At 37.9% G+C, this 19,973-nt stretch overlaps 2 protein-coding genes across 3 annotated transcripts; one reads left to right on the top strand and one right to left on the bottom strand.

The window, feature by feature from the left end:
- Nucleotides 1-6,153: 6,153 nt before the first annotated feature.
- LOC137735518 (probable LRR receptor-like serine/threonine-protein kinase At3g47570) lies at nucleotides 6,154-13,207 on the bottom strand. Of its 2 annotated transcripts, none has more exons than XM_068474946.1 (5): nucleotides 12,327-13,207; nucleotides 12,042-12,089; nucleotides 11,044-11,100; nucleotides 6,937-10,606; nucleotides 6,154-6,818 (listed from the first exon to the last, which is right to left on the bottom strand). In XM_068474946.1, the coding sequence occupies exons 4-5, from the start codon at nucleotides 9,632-9,634 to the stop codon at nucleotides 6,385-6,387; spliced, it is 3,132 nt and encodes a 1,043-aa protein (XP_068331047.1). In that variant the 5' UTR covers nucleotides 9,635-10,606; nucleotides 11,044-11,100; nucleotides 12,042-12,089; nucleotides 12,327-13,207; the 3' UTR covers nucleotides 6,154-6,384. The 2 variants fall into 2 exon arrangements, with proteins under 2 accessions (XP_068331047.1, XP_068331046.1); XM_068474945.1 differs by having other exon boundaries at nucleotides 12,042-12,118.
- A 124-nt stretch (nucleotides 13,208-13,331) lies between these two features.
- On the top strand, nucleotides 13,332-15,491 carry LOC137735519 (clathrin light chain 2-like). The gene is made up of 3 exons (XM_068474947.1): nucleotides 13,332-13,769; nucleotides 14,214-14,367; nucleotides 14,945-15,491. The coding sequence occupies exons 1-3, from the start codon at nucleotides 13,411-13,413 to the stop codon at nucleotides 15,293-15,295; spliced, it is 864 nt and encodes a 287-aa protein (XP_068331048.1). The 5' UTR covers nucleotides 13,332-13,410; the 3' UTR covers nucleotides 15,296-15,491.
- The last annotated feature ends 4,482 nt before the right edge of the window (nucleotides 15,492-19,973 follow it).

A 19,973-nucleotide genomic window follows, 5' to 3' on the forward strand; every position in this document is an offset into this window, starting at 1 on the left:
TGGTGGAGGTAGGTTAGGGGGACGGGTGGGGAAGGATTGTAGACGTGAATCACACAATTTTATATAAAAATAATAATTTATTTTTAATTTTTGAATATTTAATTATTAAAAATATATTTAATTCTATTTTAATCCAGTTGGTGAGTGGCTCCGTTTCGAGCCACGTAAGCACTTAACAGATAAAGTAATAGAAAAACTGACGAAAGTATGACATTGGCACAAATTCGTAAGATGAGGTATGACATTGTCAATTTTAAAAGATGAGATATGAAAGTGTCGTGACACCAATAGTTGAGGTAGTTTTATGTAATTTACCCAATAAATTTTTTAACTAATTTTAAATATTAAATTTTTTTAACTATTTTTAACTAATTTTTTAATCCAGTTGTGTTAGGAAATTTATCCTCGCGTTAAGTTACATTAGTATTTAACAAAAAAATTAATATAAAAACTGACGAATGTCTGACATTACAACAAATTTGTTAGATGAGATATGACATTATGATTTTAAAAACATGAGATATGAGATTGTGTTTTGATTTATAATTGAGGTAGTTTTTTTCTAATTTATCCCATTAATTTATATTTTGAAATGAACCACGTAGACATTAATTTAATTGATAACTTCCACATAAATATTTTTATATTTCTTAATGGACCCAGTAGACATTAATTTTAAGGAAAACTAATTAAAAAGGCTTGAAAACTTTGAGTTTTAATGATAAGGACAAAATAAAGGGTAAAGTGAATAGTACTAGAATTGACTTTTTAGTGTAAAAATGTGGTTTTTCGTTAAAATGAACAGTACCACGGGCTTTTCGTTAAAACTCCTTTAATTTTATTGTGTTTGATAAGTTGGTTTACAAGTTGATGGAATTGGACTGTTAGGTAATTAGGTGTAAGATTAGAATTTAATTAAGGGAATTGTTATTAGCACTCAAAATTTCTCATTCTACACTTCAAACTTTCTATATTTAGAAAGAAAAATACATTTGTGAGAAGTGTAGAATAAGATTTTTTGAGTGCCAATAACACTTCCCTTTAATTAATCATAATTAAGTTTACATGCCCAAAAAGAGAGATTAGGATCCTAGAATTCAGAGAATTAATTAATTGTGTCCGTTCATCGTACATCGTGTGGTCAAAAATTATTTAAAATTTTTTATTTAAAATTAAATATAAACAGTATTTAATGAAAACTGATCGCACAATATACGATAAATAAACATAATTAACTAATTATGTCTATCTTAACAAAGAAAATTCGGAAAGGATTCTCATTCCATACAAAGGAGAGGGTCGTTGTAATTCCAGTCATGACCTTGTATACGTTCCCATGAGTATGATGTGACACCTAAAAACAGCATCATGTATTCCATGGCCATTAAGATAACAAATAGAAGAAAAATGGAATATGACTTTCCTTTTCTACTCCTCCTGTCCATGTACTTATGACTTTTTCTTGCACTATATGTTTTTTAGATTAAGATTCTCTTCCTTCATCTTTCCATCTCTTTTTATCTTCTTCTTTTATATTTTATATTTTTTTTTATAAAAAATTAATACAAGATATTGGCGTGACTTAACTGTGACCATTCAAATAAGAGGGGAGAAAATCATATTCTCTGCCTTTTATTTATGAATCGGAGCGAAGCAAGACTAAATGGTTTAAATTGTCAGAGGACTAAACGAATTATATTCATTAACTTTGTAAAGTTTTGGTGTTATTAAATTTTGGGTTAATCTCAGTTTACTATTATGAAGTTTCTTGATTTTCAACATTTAATACATAAAGTTTTTTATCCTAGAGTGGTACATAAAGTCATAATTTTTTGACACTTTCATACATCTGTTAAGTTTGCTGTTAAATCAGTCGTTAAATGGTGATGTAACGCTCACGTGGACAGTGAATAGGTGTCATGTGTCATAGAGGCCCACATAAATATTTAAAAATTAAAAAAAAAAAAGGGTTTCTGGGCTCAACCCCCGAACCCCCTCCCTCCCTTCCCTCCTCTCCCAAACCCTCAATTCCATCTCCGCCGTTATCGCCAGCTTCCCTTTCCGCTCGCTCTCCTGCCCCTGCAGCCTCACCCTTGAACTTCCCTGTTGCCGCCACCTCCTCCAGCTTCGAAATCACGCTGCTCGCCGACCGCTTTGTTGCGAATTGCAGCTCCTCATTCTCCTCCCGCTTCTTCTCTCTCTAAAGTTCTGTGCTTTTTTTTTTTTTTTTTTTTTAGAGGGAAAGGGAGAGGGGGACGAAGAGAAAGTGATCCAAAGCATCTTCAAATGAGATATCAAATTTTAAACATTAAAATGATAGTTGATAACTTATGGACCAATTTGATATTTTGTATTAAATTTTTTATTTTTTTGTGAAGTTCAATGATTAAGTAACCAATCAAATATTTCAAAAAATATAACAATATTTATTATATATTATTTTAATCTATTAAAATATCATTTAATAAATTTGACATATGCTATCAAATTTAACAGTAAAAGGCTTTGCCTTCAAATGAAGCGTCACTTAAGAAATTGAATGTTCGGTTGAAGAGAGTTTGCTATCATTTTTTACTGTTGTATGCTTAGATGGCAATTTTAACATTTTCTTTGCAAATGCTCTCAGATCGAAATCTCCTTTTTTTCAACCTGATGACGATCTAAGCTTCCTGAATGGTGTTTGCAAAAGCACCCACTCTGTTGTTTCTTTGTATAATTTTAGATATACATTTTTAGTTTTCAGCTGCTTTGTTTTTTCATAGCGTGAATTTTCCTTCTGCTGAATGATTCAATCTGCTGGGGATGATGCTTTGAGGAGGAGAGGTGAAATCAGGATGTGGGTCTGAGGTAAAATTCTTATAATTTTTTCTGGGTAAATTGAATTTTCTAAATTCAGATAGGTTTTTTTTTTTTTTTTTTGGTGATTTGGTGAATTGGGTATTCAAATTGACCATCAAGTTCAGGTAAATTTTTGGGTTTTATGGCTTCAATGTTTGGGTTTACGGGTTTGTGCATTGTTTCCTCATTGCAAATTGTCGACTGTACAATAATGTTTTCAGGTTCTTTTCTTTGCTGATTGGTTTGTTGGGAAATTAGATTTGTGTGTGTGTGGGTGGGTTGCGTTCAGCGTCTCCGTCTGCTTTGACGTGATCTTCTCGCTCGGCTCGTCGAACTCCTGCTCCTGTTTCGTCAGTACTCGAGTTCGGGTCGAGAAGCTTCGTCACGAGTCTCCGGGCCTCAGACGAGAACCACGGTGGGCATTTGAAATCTCCTCTGTAAATCTTCCGGTACATGGCCACGAGCAACGTGATTTCGAAGCTGGAGGGGCAGGAGAGCGGGCGGAAGGGGAAGCTGGCGATAACGGCGGAGATGGAATTGAGGGTTTGGGAGAGGAGAGAAGGGAGGGACGGGGTCGGGGGTTGAGCCCAGAAACCCTTTTTTATTTTATTTTATTTATATTTTTAATATTTATGTGGGTCCCTACGACACGAGATGCCTGGTCATTGTTTACGTGAACGCCACTTCACAACTTAACAGCTGATTTAACAGCAAACTTAACGAATATATGAAAGTGTTCAAAATTTTTATGACTTTATGTACCACTTTGGATGAAAAAAACTTTATGTATTAATATTGAAAACCAAAAAACTTCAAGGTGGTAAACTGAGATTAATCCTTAAATTTTTAAATCTTCTTTTATTATGGTTCATCATTTTGTATGATTGATCATGCATGTTTTTCATTGTGTGATCTAATTACTATTTTTACTATAAAAATTCTTTGCCTTTTTTGTGTGCTCTAAATATATGTTTGCAAGATTCAAACGATTTATTATTCGTAACCGTCGACCTACATGAACAGAAGTGGAATTGTTGTGAACCAAACAATACGGTTTTAAAAATAAATTTAGGTGGAACAGCACCGAATCGAACCGTTGATATTTTCAGGTTCTGGTTCCAATTTGAGGGTGGAACAGGGCTAAACCGAACTGTGCCCACCCTTAGAGGTAGTCTGGTAGATGAGGAGAAATTTTTCGGAATGCTGGTAATATGGTTTGGTGATACATTAAATCTCATAATACAATTGATTGGAAACTTTAAAAAAAATCAACAAATTATATTATGACACTTGATCTTGGTACACTGAAACCAATGAGTGTGTCATATTAGCATTTAGTCATCACGTGTCCCTGAATTTTTGTGTGTAACTAGAGTAAATCCGCACGTTAACGAGCGAGATACCAATTGTAAGAATAAACTCTTGTATGACTTCACAAACTTGAACACGGAGATATTTATCTGATTCTCAACATTCATCAGCTTAATTGTCTTAAGCTTATAATTAACGTATCACATTTTCTTAACAGTAAAACTGCGTAGCAGCAACTATCATTAAGCTTCTGATTTTCGCGGTCTCTCTTGACGAATTTCTACACCGATAAACGCATTTTGTATGTGAATGCAGATCCCTGGTGGCATCCTGCATTTTCATTCTATCTTTTGGTTATTCTTCTGAGCATGCGAGTCCAATCTCCCGGACTGGAAGTATGCACTTCCTCACAAATGGATTCGTTTCACTTGTGTTCGCGTCGTTCATGTTTTTATCTGCCGCCTCAGTTTCGCCATTGATGTAGTTTGCTTCCTTTCCTTTTGCTGCAGGCACATTCTCTTCAACAACGGCGAGGAGAGCAGGATCCACAATCTGCATTGTTCTTTTATGGAGATTGAAACTGTCTTTGAACATTTCTTTGGTTGGTCTTCTTTCCGTGAACATTCCTAACACTAGGATCCCATAACTGTTTATGTCCCTTGTCTTGATGCTTCACCGCCAATTGTGTACTCTGTAATTCGTGAAACAATCAAGTTTGTAAGTTCTCTGTGGATTAGATACAAACTAGCAAGGAATGTCCCGTGCGATGTTGCGGGATTGAAAACCGTATGAAGATTTGTATATAGTACTATTTATATACAAAGGATAATACTTTGATGTGTATTACATACTATTTCATGTCTCTGTCATGTCTTCAGCTGCAAGTAATGCCTTGCCACTGGCAGTAGTGGAGGGAACCATTCCAGGAGCTAAGGATACCGAGTGTGTCGTTGGCGATTTCAGATTTGAAGGCAAGCAAGGACAACCTATCCACCTCAGTTCCTACTAGACGCGAGGAGGAGAAGGCAAAGCTAAAACGGAAGAGCAGTTGCATGAAAATAAACCAAATTCTAATAATAATCTGGATGCTTGGGATTGGGAACTCCATTTAGGCAAAGCTATATAAATGCATGCAATATTTGTAGCTCTTGACATTAATTAAGGGAACTAGAAGTAAGGTATTTACAATTATTGGTGGTAGGTAATTTCTAAGTGTTGACACTGACAGCCATTTGTTCGTGCTGCATGCGTGGAAGAAGAAAAACAAAAGAGAGTGGCAAGTGTCAGCCTACTCAATTGGACTTGATGCCAGGCGAATTTAGGATTCTAACATTCAGTGGTCCTTAAATTATAGTTGATCTATCTGAATATGGTTGGAACTATCCAAATTAAAGTTAAACTATTTGGAATAGAGTTGTCCAAACTAATTGATAATTTTCGCCTATAATATTGTTTCATACTTCAAAATCCGTCGCTACACTCTTCTCCTCCACCATATGTCCAAATTTGGATGATCCTCAGAGGTCCTCACAACTACTTATCTGGGCTTATGGGTGGTCCTGTGACCACCCAGGTCCCTTAATGCATTTACCACTACTTGGTGCGTTTGGCAATTAAGTTGATGCAAAGACTCAAAAAGAAATCATGAATAATTTTTGGTGTCCATTATTTCGAGAGGCACTCAGACACTCATACAACCAGGTGACGTTACATGACGCACATTTATGGAATGGTTGGAATAATTTTTAAACACATACAAACATTTAATGAAATTGTGATGTCACTAAAACTATGTAGTGGTTAGAACTTGCAAGAGAGAATTTCTGCATGATGGAAGCTGCATTAGCTGAAAGACACAACTGATTAGTGTTACGATTGGGTAGTTTGAAAGACAATTGAATATTTTACAGAAGAAAGTGTGGGAGCAATTTAAGAAAATATAAAAATACTATTAAATTCTAATGATAATAAGGATCATGAAGTCACAACCAAATATATTCTACAATAACAGTGTGTAAACAATAAATATAAACAACAAAAAAAGTAAGAAAGAATGACAAATTTGGAGACCGAACAAACTTTAGTAATGCAGAATATTAAAACCGACAGAACACCAAACTTAAATAGACATCCAAGCAAGCACAAAGATGATCTTACAAAGATCATTCACAAATCATACAATAAAACCAACTGCAAAAAGATTAAATCCACTTCACTCGTTCCACTCCACGCAAACTACGGTTCAAGTTCCATGGGAGTTGAAATGATGATGACAGGCTCACTCGGCATTCTGATTCCAGTTAGCACGTCCCTCATTAGACTCAGTTCAGCGACCACATTGCTCATGTCCTTTCGCTCTCTCGGCATTGCTACGGAACAAGAAACTCCTATTCTTGCAATGGAAGTCAAGCACTCCACAACCCTTTGTCTTTGATCATTTGGGTCATGATTGGGATTAGTACTGCTGCTGCTTTCTTCCATTTGAACAAGTCTTGGATCACATATTTCTCCCACATGTTCTGGTAGAGCCATCATAACAAAATTATGCATGTCCATACCACCTTTAAACATGTTATCTATTGGCCTCTTGCCAGTTAACATCTCCAACAACAGCATTCCGTAGCTATACACGTCGCCATATGTTGACACCTCGCCTCCCATTCCATACTCTTAAGTTATATGCACAAAAACATAGCTTTGTTCTTATGTGTGACTTCAAAAAAACTCATGCTATATACAAAACCATAGTGCAAGCACAAATAAAAATATATACAAAAGAAAATTTACCTGGGGGAGTATAGCCTATGGTGCCGTTTATGACATTGGAACTGCTATCGTGCAAAGGAGATGGGCAAGAAGCATCCCGGATGTACCTTGCTAAACCGAAATCACCAACACAAGCAGTCATGTCACTGTCTAACAAAATGTTGCTGGGCTTTATATCACAATGAACTATTGGCATGTGGCAGCGATTGTGCAAATAATCCAGAGCACATGCTACATCGATGGCAATGTTAACTCTTTGAGTGAGATTCAGATTCTTTAGCAGATTGGCTGGCCTATCTACTCCTTGAGCTGATATGTGCAGCCACTCATCTAGGCTTCCATTCACCATGAACTCATACACCAAGGCTTTGAAATCGTTTCCTTGAAAATCAATGCTTGAACAAGCAGTTAGTAGCTTGACAAGATTTCGATGCCTAATGCTTTTCAAGGCTTCACATTCAGACATGAAACTTTTAGAAGCTCTTGAAGTTTGAAGATTGAGTACTTTCACCGCAACAATTCTTTCTTCATGCTCATTGAGAACTCCCTTGTACACGGACCCGAAGCTTCCAGAACCAATCAGATTCAAAGCAGAGAACCCATCAGTTGCTTTGAGGAGATTTCCATAGGACAATTTCAAGAGTGAAACCCCCAGTGATGATCCTGAAGTTGACTTAAGCGCTCTAGCCTTTCTTGATCGATAAAGAAGCGCAAGTAACAACACCAAGACCAAGCCGACAACCCCACAAGAAACTGAGATAATTAAGTTCAGCTTAGGAGATAACCCATGCGTAGATTGCTTGGAGATGCATTTAGGCAATCTTAAGTGAGGTATACCTCCACAAAGCCGTGTGTTTCCCACAACAGATACTGCACTTGCATTCTTAAAAACTCCTTGGATTGGTACTGCACCTTCAAAATCGTTAAATGAAAGGTTCAAATTCCGCAAGAAGGGGAAACTCCCCAAGTAGTTGGGAATTATGCCAGACAAGTTGTTGCGAGAGAGGTCAAAACAGTCAATTCCTCTCAAGGAGCTCAAGGATTTAGGAATTGTCCCCTGCAATAAATTTTCTCTCAGAGACAGAGTCGTCAGACTTGTGCAACTCCCTAAGCTTTGTGGAATCTCACCAGATAACTTGTTTTCAGAAACATCCAAGAAAACAAGATGCTGTGAGTTGCCTACTTCCATGGGAATGGATTCAGTAAGTTGGTTTCCAGATAGATCCAAGTAAACAGGTAAATTGATGACTTGTTTTGGAATTGGACCGCTAAGATTGTTGTGGTAAAGATCCAAATTTAACATAAACCTGCAGTCTCCGAGACTTTGTGGTATGCTTCCATTTAACTTGTTTGAGCTGAGAATCAAGCTGCTTAATGAAGTGAGATTTCCTAGAGATGATGGAACATTACCTGACAATTCATTCGAATCTAGATATAGGTCATAAAGCTTATTCAGTTTACCTATTGAATTCGGTATAGTGCCTGCCAATAAATTTGCAAAAAAGCCCAGTCTCTCCAAGTTGATGAGATTTCCAACCCCGACGGGAATGTTTCCGTGTATTTGATTGTCATGAAAACTTATTTTCCTGAGCTTTGTTGAGAGATTGCTGATAGATTTGGGCAGCAGTCCTCCAAAATAATTGTGGCCGAGAGATAAAACTTCTAAATTGGTGCAATTAACTAGAGAAGAGATGAAATCCAAGTCACCTTCCTCATTATTTCCAAGATTGTTATCATCAAGTTGAAACCAATGCAAATTTGACAGGCGTGCCAAACTAGGCACTTTCCCAATAAACTTATTGGATTGGATAGAAAATTTTGAAAGGTTTGAGGCATTGGAGATTGAAGCTGGTATTGGTCCAGTGAATTGGTTGGTATGGAAAACAAAGGTTTCGAGGTTTGGAAATATAGTGTGGCCCAAGCCAGAAGGAAGGGTTCCTTGAAGGTTGTTTTGAGCCATATAAATGGCTTCAATTGACGAGAGGTTGTATATGGAGGGAGGGATGGTACCATTCAAATAATTTGTACCTAGTGAAAAAATCATTAAGCTTTTCAACTGGCCAAGGCTATTTGGAATACCCCCATGCAGATTATTTCCATATGCAGATAGCCACCAAAGAGAAGAAAGATTCCCAAAAGAAGGTGGGGTTTTCCCATGAAAATTGTTTGCGCCAAAATTAAGTAGCTGAAGCTTGGACAGTGAGGCAATTTCAGTTGGAAGTTCGCCACTAAGAGTGTTGCCATATAAGCCAAGGTATTGGAGGTTATAGCAACATGATATGTTGAATGGAATATGACCACTGAAGGAGTTGTTATCAAGGCGTAGTCTTTCCAAGCGGAACAAACGGCCAATTTCTGTCGGGATGGTGTGGCTGAAGCTATTGTCTTGGAGGCGTAAAATCCTCAGAAAGCTCAAGTTTCCAATGTGGGGAGATAGGTGGCCTGCCAGCCCGCTTGATCGGAGGTCGAGCACTGTAACCCTCTGGTGTCTACGGCCACAAGTAATGCCTGGCCAATGACAGAAGTGGAGGGATTCATTCCAAGAGCTAAGGATGCCGAGGGTATCGGTCACAATTTCAGCTTTGAAGGCAAGCAAGGAAAGCCTATCCACCTCATTTCCCGCTAAATGGGAGGACGAGGCAGAGCTAAAAAGAAAGAGAAGAAAGAGCGGTTGGATGAAAATAAACCAAATGCTAATATGAATACTTGAGAACTCCATTTAGCTATGCTGCAAAAGGAAACTCTGGATATTTAACCTTAGGTAATAGTAAGTTGACGCAAAGAAAGGAGTCAATTTTAGCGTCCAAATTGGGGTTTCTGCGTGCATGCCGTGGTTGACGGGTTGGGGAACACAACAAATAGCTTTTGTACTCGCTATAATTCTTAATTCAAAAATGCTACTCTTATCAAATTTTTCATACAATTTTGTTTCAATAAACTCTGTCAAAAATGCTTATCTTACCACATTTGTATTATCTCTTTAATAGAGATGAGACCTACATGTGTTGATGGACCAACTTCTATTAAAAAAGTGGTAGAAATAATAATACAAATATGTGATAAGTGTTGTACTCCTCGAGTAACTTACACGTTGGTTCTTGACGAAAAAAAAAAGATTGACGTTTTACATTAGAATTATCATAAAAAGCAGAAAGTAAAACGTAGAGACCCACTAGCTAGTTTTCTACCGTATTGGAAGGTTCATACAAAGTAGGTAAGACCAGAAAAAGTGCAAAGTAGGTAAGACTAGAAAAAGTGACCAGGCATTGCCGCGGGTCTTTAAAATATTTAGGAAATATATATAAAGAAAACAGAGGTATCTTATGCTGTGAGTTTCAAAGTTGTATAGAACATGTAAGATTTGTAAATACATATATATATATATATAATAGCGATACTATTTACATGCATGTGAAATGTAAGAAGGAAATTAGTCCTTTTGTTCTGAATCAAGATCACTAATTCCAAAATACAATTTCAAGAACCATTTCCCTACAGTTGAACATCAAGAAGACCACTAATTCTGAAACACAGATTAAATTTCTCTCCATGTTAAAAAGCATGTAAGCAGAGAGACAGAGGAGGTGGTTTCTATTACCAGTAGGATTAGCTTGTAAAGACTTGTCCACTCTGTTCTGAATATTGGTCTCCACTGTAACCACCTTTGAGAACTTTTCTGTAGATAATTCCACTGTAAAAATAAATCCACGTTAGAACGGGTTTCTATTCATAACACGTTTAATAAATTTTAGTGGACCATATAATATCGCATAATTGATAGCGGTATGTACTTTTGGTAGATAATTTGTAATCAAATTGCAAAATATTGGGATGTCTAGTTCCCGCAGGAGTGTGTTATCCATATCATAGTAGAGAGGGTACTTTTTGATATTTCGTAATTGCCTCACACATCTGTCATAAAAAAAATCTTAAACACAAAGATTCATCATTATAGCCTAAATTACCATCGCATTATCATATCGGAAAAGACAAAGGTACTCAAACTCAAGTGTCCCACATGCTGACATCCAACAAACCAATCGAAACAAAAGATGCATAAAAGGGTCTCGAGTTTTGCCAAATACACCACAATGAACATGCTTTAACCAAATGAAGGAATAGACTTACCATCATAGGAAACTCACGCCTCCTCTCTATGAAGCTTTGCTGGCTTTCTTTTCTCACCTGCAATTTAGACCAAATGCGCAGAGGCATTTCACCCATGAAATTCTAAATCCAGAAACATCTAAAAACAGATAACAAAGAACCGAGAAAACCGTGTGTGCGGGCATGCGTGTTTCTGTGGTATATTTTATCAAACAGGTGATAGGCACTTAACAAAAGATACATATGACAGTAAATGTTGTTTGTAAACTCAAATGGAACGCGCAAAATTACAATCTAACATGGTTTGGCAATTTCATTTCATTAAATGATTTCAAATTCAATAATCGGAACATAAAAGAAGAAATATGAAAAATTACAGTTAGAAGTCACACATCAGTTAAAGAGTTGAAAAATAAGCAAGCTTGCTTAGGGAACTATATTTGCACCTACAGAATAATAAATACAGCAAGCTAGTACTGATGAAATACTCGAAAAAGGCAAAATTCGTTTTCATTTCTTCCCGATATTAAAAAACTAAATATAAAAATCAATCCGCTTTGAACCCAGAAATTCGAAACCAAACTCTCACCAAGGAAAGTACCAAAACTCTGAATATTTTAACCCTTAGAGTTCAGTTTTGTTATAAAAACTAAAAAAATAAAAATAAAAACCATAAATCCCAAAAGTGAAGAACTGATTGATTCCCACATATTCAACTTTAATAATACACAAAAATTACAAATTTGGTTCCCCTAAATCCCAAAAGGGAGAAGCAAAAAGAGAAACTAAAATGCGAAGGATGAGGGTCTGCAGTTTTCACATCCACAAACAAACGCACAAATTCTTATATTTTCGAAAGCCAAGATCGACAAGAACACACAATTCAGATTGGATCTCCACAACAGACAAAAACAAACAGAGAAAATTTAAGATTTTTGGACAAAAATTGGGATGAAAATTATGACTTCCACCAGAAAACCAGATCGATGGTTGAATCCAATCAAAAGAGAGAAGCTTACCCCCGGACTGAAGCTCGAAGAGCCTGCTTGATGGCAGATGTAGTTCAACTGCAAGAGAGAGTTGGAGAAGCAAGGTTCTAGTTTTTGGTTGAGAGAAACAAACATGAATCAACAAAGAAGCAGTGGATGAATAACTTTAAGAACAACTAATTGCCACTTCAAGCTCCCTAGCTTTTGACGGATCATGATCATACTCATAATGAGCTGACCGTGAAACCAAAATCATTACTTATAACCAACAACAAAAACAACTAAATTTTTCAAATAGATTATGCCAAAAATTACCAGCCGAATTACTGAACACCATGATATCGAGTCGGAAAACTGATTTGCAATGCTCCGACGAAGACTCAAGAAGGCCAAGGTTTCAAGGAATAAGGTGCAGTGATAGTATTATCCTTATCAAATACAATTATACAACACAAATGTATGTGCTGCACTTGACAGGCATTGTAAACTTGTGAAGCACAGCTTTGCACGTTTTTAGAAGTCGAGCCTATGCATATGAACGTAAAATGTTAAATACATTTTTCCACCGGTGTCTGAAGCAAATTTTAGATACATATTGAGATCTCTATGGTTGACACAGGTTTGGAGCTTGTGAAAGTCACATTTTCCATTGATTGAATATCATAAACCACAATTTTATTCAATTAACCAAACCCAAATCAAAAGAACCAAATTTTAGTCAACAACTAATCAAAATAACATCACACAAACCCCAAAAGTTGCACCAATTCCACACAAAAGTTTAAACTTGTACGGCAATTACTACAATCCGAATCAAAATTCCAGTGTTTAACATACAGTGCTTTGGAACTGTGTAAATAATTTAAAATCAGAAAAAGTCCCAATCTTTTTTTAATCTCACAAAATTTAAGCAAAATGTAATCCCTAACAAAGATTTTGGAGAATGGAAAGGCCCAATTCCACCCAATATAGATTAAGATAATTACAAAATAATTCAAATGGAGGCAATTTGATCGATTTGCAGAGCAAAAAACCCTAAAAACAACAGAAAGGAAAACCCAAAATAAAATGAAGAACAAAAATCACTAATCACATGACCAAAATTAATAATGATGAAAAAATCAATATGCATGAAATACCGAAATAAATAATCAGTGAGGGGGAAGAAATTGATCCCATGTTGGAGCTTTTTCGTTCCAATCCATCCAAATCGAGCAGGAAGGAAGAAGTTGAGGAGCAGAAACGGGCTTGAGGGAAGTGAATTAAACTTACGAACCCAATGAAGGCCCACTGAGTCGGGCTAGCCCAACATAAAGCGTGCCGATATTTTTTCTGCGTGAGTTTTGCCTTTGGGAGCATTTCGCTCGGCATTTCGCTCATCGGTGCACTTGACTTGATCATGGCCTCGTTCACCCAGCCCGAAGACGACTCCGTCCCGACCACCGGCTCAACTCGCCCGTTCGACGACGACGGTTACCTGGGCTACGACCCCCGACTCTCCTCCCAGCGATTCGACTCCTTCGTCGACTCCGAGTCGCTCAAGGACTCTGCCACCGATTCCCCAATCTTCCAGGGCTCCGCCGTAGACGACGCTTTCGCCACTCAGCCGGCGTCGGAGGCCTTCTCTCCTCCGTCGATCTACGCCGAATCGAACGGCCAGGGCTTTGATGGGGGGTTTGGCGGGTCCGATGATCCGATTTTGCCGCCTCCGTTGGAGATGCTGCCTGAGGAGGGCTTTGCTCTCGGAGAATGGAGGAGGTAGGGATTTGAATTCTGATTGTTTGCGATTGAACCTATAGTTCTGTATAGCCATTAAAATTTGATTCTTTTGTGCAATTTAGTTGAAAGTTGTTGGTTTTGATTTGGCTTGATCTTTCTGTTGGCTGAGAAACTGAGTGGAAGTTGTTGTTTTGATTTCGGTAGTTTTCAAGAGTTGCATGCTTAGTGATCAGTAATCGTCTTTCTGATAACAAATTGTTAAATTGATTGTTTATCTAAAAAACTAAAACTTGTTAAAACCTTTATGAATTTCATGATTGTTGTAAAAAAAAAAAAAAAAGATTGATGATTGTTGTCAAATTGTGGTTATTGACTATCAGAAAGTGATTTTATGTTTGCATTGAAGGTGGTGTTAGAAATAAATGGTTGAATTCTGTGAGGTTGTAAGGGAGTTATAATAATCCGAGCTTTTGTGACATTCAGGCAGAATGCGATTCATCTCGAGGAGAAGGAGAAGAGAGAAAAGGAGTTGTTGGTTCAAATAATTGAGGAAGCAGATGAATTCAAGGTGGGATTCTACCAGAAGAGGAAGATCACTACTGAAAATAACAAGGCTGCTAACAGGGAAAGGGAGAAGGTTTGATCAATTTAGCTTTCCAATAAATATTATCGGCACAATATTTTGTTTCATTGAGCTCTTCTAGTAATAATGGCGATTTCAGACTTTACTGCCTCAATTTTAAGTTTTTGGTTGGAATGCATATGATGATTCTTTGGGCTGATGCTTATAGTTTCGTTCTTGGATTGCTGATTCATTCAATAATTGAATAGCTGATCGAAAAAAGTGTTGAAGAAGAGCCACAAATTGTTGTCGCGTATCTCCTCCACATACACTCAGCTTGGTTATTCATAAATATTTACAAGCTCGTAACTTTTATTCTCTTTGCTGGGATTTAACTTTTGTGAATTCAACTAAGTGATGGTCACAACTGTTTAGGATTCTCTACGTAAATCTTAGCTACAATGTGTCCCTATTAGGCTTCTTCGTAAAACAAATTCTACTAATATTGGTCGTGTTAATGGTTTTCTGAATGTCTTTTTAGCTAACAATTTTGGAATTGAACTTTGTCACAACTTTACAGTTTCTTCGCCTTTAATATCCATATCAATCTCTCTGGTATATTGTTTTGAATTTGTATTTTGGCTTTTCTCAGCTGTTCCTGGCTAATCAAGAGAAGTTTCATGCTGAGGTAGACAAGAACTACTGGAAGGCAATTGCGGACCTCATTCCCAATGAGGTGCCAGCTATAGAGAAGAAGAGAGGGAAGAAGGATACGGAAAAGAAGCCATCCATTCTCGTTGTCCAAGGTCCAAAGCCTGGAAAGCCAACCGAGCTTTCAAGGATGAGGCAGATACTTTTAAAATTGAAGCATAATACACCTCCCCACCTGAAGCCTTCACCTCCTGCCCCAGCTCCCAGCAAGGATGCAAAACCGAGTACTTCTGCTCCCCCGAAGGCTGCAGTTGTGGCGGCTACCCCCGAGGCTGTAGTAGCTGCTTCGTAATTTGCCTGGCGTGCTTTGTTAGGTTTATTTTGTAGAAACCATGCATTTCCATTACAACATTGTGGAGTTTTTTCTTGTTTAGTTGAACATTTCGTGATGGGTATATTTGGTTCTTAGATTTTGTGTTTCATATGTACAAATGTGAGTCGGAAGGGAACTAGGACCTCTCCAAATTTTATTATAAATATTTTTTTTTTTTCTGTGTTTCAGAAAATACATAGTAAACTTTATATTTTAGGTTAAATTTTCATCTAATGGTTGAAGTAATCATTTAAATTAGTTTAAATTTTCATCTAATGGTTGAAATAATCATTTTAAGTCGTATGTTTTATCCACCTACCTCAAACATGATACTATGAAATGGATTTGACTTTTGGAACGACGAACCTTCAGGACCTTTAGGTGTTAGCAGCTTTAAAGGATGATACTCACTGGGGGATCAAACGACATTGCACGTTCAAAACGTGAAAGTCGTGTTTTTCCAAATGATGCAGAAACTCCAATCGTCCCTCTCCCACTAGCCAGACAACAATCCACCGAGATTAGCGACGGCGAACTCCAATTGTCACTGATAGAGTTTGCCACTGGTCATCATATAGCCTCGGAATCTTATTGTTGGAGATGTTAACATGCAAAAGACAGACGCATGACATGTTATAAAGATGGTATGAATGTCTTCATGGCTACACGAGAAACCTAACTAAAAGGTACAAAAACATATTAATTTGTGATACATGATGATTATAAAAACAGAATCTTATCATATAGATAAATAAATAAATTAACCTGTAATATAGGTTGATTATAAAAATAAAAATAAAATATATGAATAAGGTTCAGTGGAGGATGGAGAAAACTCTCTTTCTAAAACAGTCTTATAATTTGGTTCTAAATGCAATCTCCTTTTTCATTAGTGAACGGAGAAGATTTAACTAATCAAAATCTCAACCGTTGACTCATTAAAAAAAAAAAAACATGTGCAGGTGAGCAAAGCTCTTGAAAACACCTGCAACACAGCCCATGGTATGAGTACAGCAGCTTTCACTGCGCTCCCAGAAGTACACATTCAACTTACCAAGATGAGAGGCTAATATGATCTCTGGTTTTTCAACAAAGTATCCGTCGAAAGCGAGCCACGAAAGGCTGTTCGGTACATAACCAGATTTCTTAACGTTACAAATATCATGAATTACAACACCACCAGCATATCGGTGCACTTTACGTGAAGCACAGAGGCACAATTCCTGTCAGGTCTATCAGAAAATTGGTTTTCTTTTGACTGTCAAGATGGTTGAAACCGAAGATGAAAAAATCAGGTGGTAGATTAGAGATGCAGTTTATGTGGAATGATGGCAGCTCCCCCAAAACATTACCTACCGCGCACACTGGCAGGAGATCGACCACCTCTCTCACTGCCATTATCTTCTACTTCACTCCCGTCTAAACAAAGGCAATTGTTGTTTACACTAACTTCGGAGCTTGCATTACTGCTAGTGGCAAGAGGAGAATCTGACACACTAATTGTTCTGCTTCGTGCAGGCCCTGATCTCACACTGTACATTGAGGATGCAGGAATATTTGTCATCAACGGTCTTAAATTACCTGGAATGGATCGCCTTATATCCTGCAACCAACACCAAATCAAGAAAAAATTATGTACAACAAACTTGTATCAAATACTTTCTCTAGATTAAAAGTAAATTTTGACTGCTTATCAAGAACACTGGGAGGGAATGAGGGAAAGCTATCTTCTACAACAGAGAATATGAGATACTTCCACAGAAATAGCATGCACAACTTTGCAACGAACAGGCATTCTAGTCTCAATTCGCATGGGAATATACACCGACTCGTAAAATGGAAAGATATGCTTACCATGTGGCGTATAGCCATATCAAGGGATTTCTTTGAGAGTGATCTACCAAAGCCTGAGCTGTCTGGGGATGAAGCTGACTTCCCGGAGTGGTTACCATGAGGAGAATGTTTGTCCTCTTGCTTCGGTGGTGCCAGTTTCCGCATATTTATTACCCTCTCGACCATTTTTGTTCCCATTAAAACAGGGCTCACATTGTCATTAACTTTAGAATGTCCACGACTGAATGCAGGAACAGAGCTCCCACTTGTATGACTAATGCCATTGGGAGCCCGTCCTCTTGAAGGAGAGCATGATTGCCGTCTTGGTCTTACATTGGGACCAGGCTCAACGGAAGATGATCGAGAACTGGGTGCTCCAGGCCTACCTCTAGTGGCTGAAAGTGGTCTGTCAGGAAGTGTTGTCCTTAAATTTGGTGGGGCCTCGAGTGAGAAACCAGGCATTTCTGAGGGCTTCCATGGTCTAGATTTTACTGTTGGGGACGCACCACGTGATGGCACTGGATTTCTTGCTGTTGTAGGAGCTGGCTTGGACATTGAAGGTGAGGACTTTGATGGAGGAGCTGATATACTAGGTGTAGGGGATGGCACGGACGGTCGACGAGTTGGTGTTGATGCTCTTGATGCAGGCTTGGGTGGGGGTACAGTGGGTCTGGAAGTTGGTGTTGAAGATCTTGCCGTAGACCTTGATGGTGTAGAGGATCTTGAGGGAATTGTAGATTTCTTTGCAGGAGTTGTCGATCTATTTGCAGGAAGTGTGGATCGAGTTGTGGGAACCGTAGACTTAGGGGCAGAATTTATGGACTTGTTTAATGGCAAGGTTGATCGAGAAGTAGGGGTTGACGATCTTGAAGGTCTAGGTGCTGAAGGCAATGTGGGGCGTCCAGTTGGTGTTGCAGGTCTTGATCCTGGACCCCCAGACGATGAAGGCCTCCGGGTCCCAGAATTTGAAGAACTCAGCCCAGGGGAAGAAGTTGATTGTCTAGACACTAAGCTGGTCCTAGCAGCAGGCTCCGGCTGGGAGTTAGCTAACTATGATCACAATAAAGAAATGGCTAAGTAATACTACATGAAACTCAAGCACAATTAGAATTTAGAACTCAAAAGTGAGAAACTGAAAACCATCACGAAATTTACCCTTTTATAAAGACTGATAAACGAGAGAAGCAGCATCTTCTATGAATTACAACATTCTAAACTCAATAGTTGTTGAATCTAGTAGTTAGATGCTCGATATGTAATTTTCTCTTAAATGCACATTCTAAGTTAAGCAACGTAAAGTTTGAGAGATGAGAATGAATGTCAATAGTTCAGATGTTCATATAACTACCAATTAAGCGCCATATACCAAGGATATCTTTTGCAACTTTTCTGCTTTAAAAAGGACTAAAGATGGATGCTAACTTCCAAAGTCTTAAACTCCCTTTCACACACTATAAATAAATTACAACCACTTCAGATGTAGAACTGCAGCCCAGTTGATAAGGAAATTCTTACTCTAGATTTGAGTGCAGTGGGACGAGCCTTTGGGGTTCCAAGTTGACTCATTATGGTTTTATGCGATTCCATCTCCAACGAAGGAAAAAGAGGAGTCCCGGGTGGAGTTAAAAGCCTGAAAGAAGAATAAAATAATAATACCAACTTAGATAACATTTATCTGTACCTAATAGTAACACTGCTAAACTGAAATTTAATATGCATTTGAAGAACGGAAGCTGTACAGACTTATTATTCTAGTTAAGCACTTCAATGGCCATGCTTTCCTTTGTCAAAAATTTATTCCCACTACAGGAACACAGCACGTTTAGGCCACCCCAACGGACCTCACATTAGGCATGTAATCGGCAGAAATGCATCAACGAACTATATCACTAGTGTATTATTATACTGCTGGACTCTATCCAGAAACTTTGCAATCCAAAATATTTCATATGATACACGTAATTGAAACAGAATCTTCAAACATCCTATAAAGGATATGGTGAACCTGATATAAAAGTTCCATAACAGTGGGAAAAGTTTCAGAATCAAAAGCATACAAACCATAGAAGTTAAAAAAAGGTACGCCCTATTCTGCTTCTTTATTATCCCATCAGAACTCAGCTAACAAATAACTTCTATGTTCTAGAAAAGGAAAACAGATTATGGCATTACCAATCATAATCATTCTTGTCATTCTCAGAATTGAGAAAATCATCAGCACCGGTCTTGCGTGGAGGTGCCGGCGTTGATGAGGAAATATTGAAAATGGGAGAAGTTCCGGGTTTCGTCCCTGCAATGTCGAGGTTACCATATCAGAAGCAACCTTAGTAACCAATATCAAAGCCGAAAATGCGAAACATTTCCACACAAATTTAACCTACAATCAGTACAGACTATTTTAGCAGCAATGCAAGCAAAAAAGCACATTACTGATTTACAAAATCGAAATGTGAAAGCCTCTACATTGCACTCGAAAACCTAATAAATTTAGGCACAAAAAGTATACCTAATGGTGCATCGAAATCTTCAGAGCTGTTAAGAAGAAGATCGTTCCGTTCCTTCTCGCGCTTCTTCATCTCTAGGAACAAAGCGAGCTCTTCTTCCTTCTCCTTCCTCACCGAGGCTCTGAGCTGCTGACTTTGCCTAATCATCGCTTGCATTTGCGAGTCCTGAGCCCTAAAACTCCGATTCATCGCCATAAACGCTAAGTCCACCGATAGTAAATGAAATAAAATATCTAAAACCGAATTTCCAACCACCGCTTGCGTCGCAGTCGTCGCCGAAACGAAGCTCAGCTACCGTTAGATCTGAAACCGACGGCCAA

This window comes from Pyrus communis, chromosome 5 (assembly GCF_963583255.1).
Source record: "Pyrus communis chromosome 5, drPyrComm1.1, whole genome shotgun sequence".
In the NCBI taxonomy this organism is placed as follows: Eukaryota; Viridiplantae; Streptophyta; class Magnoliopsida; order Rosales; family Rosaceae; genus Pyrus; species Pyrus communis.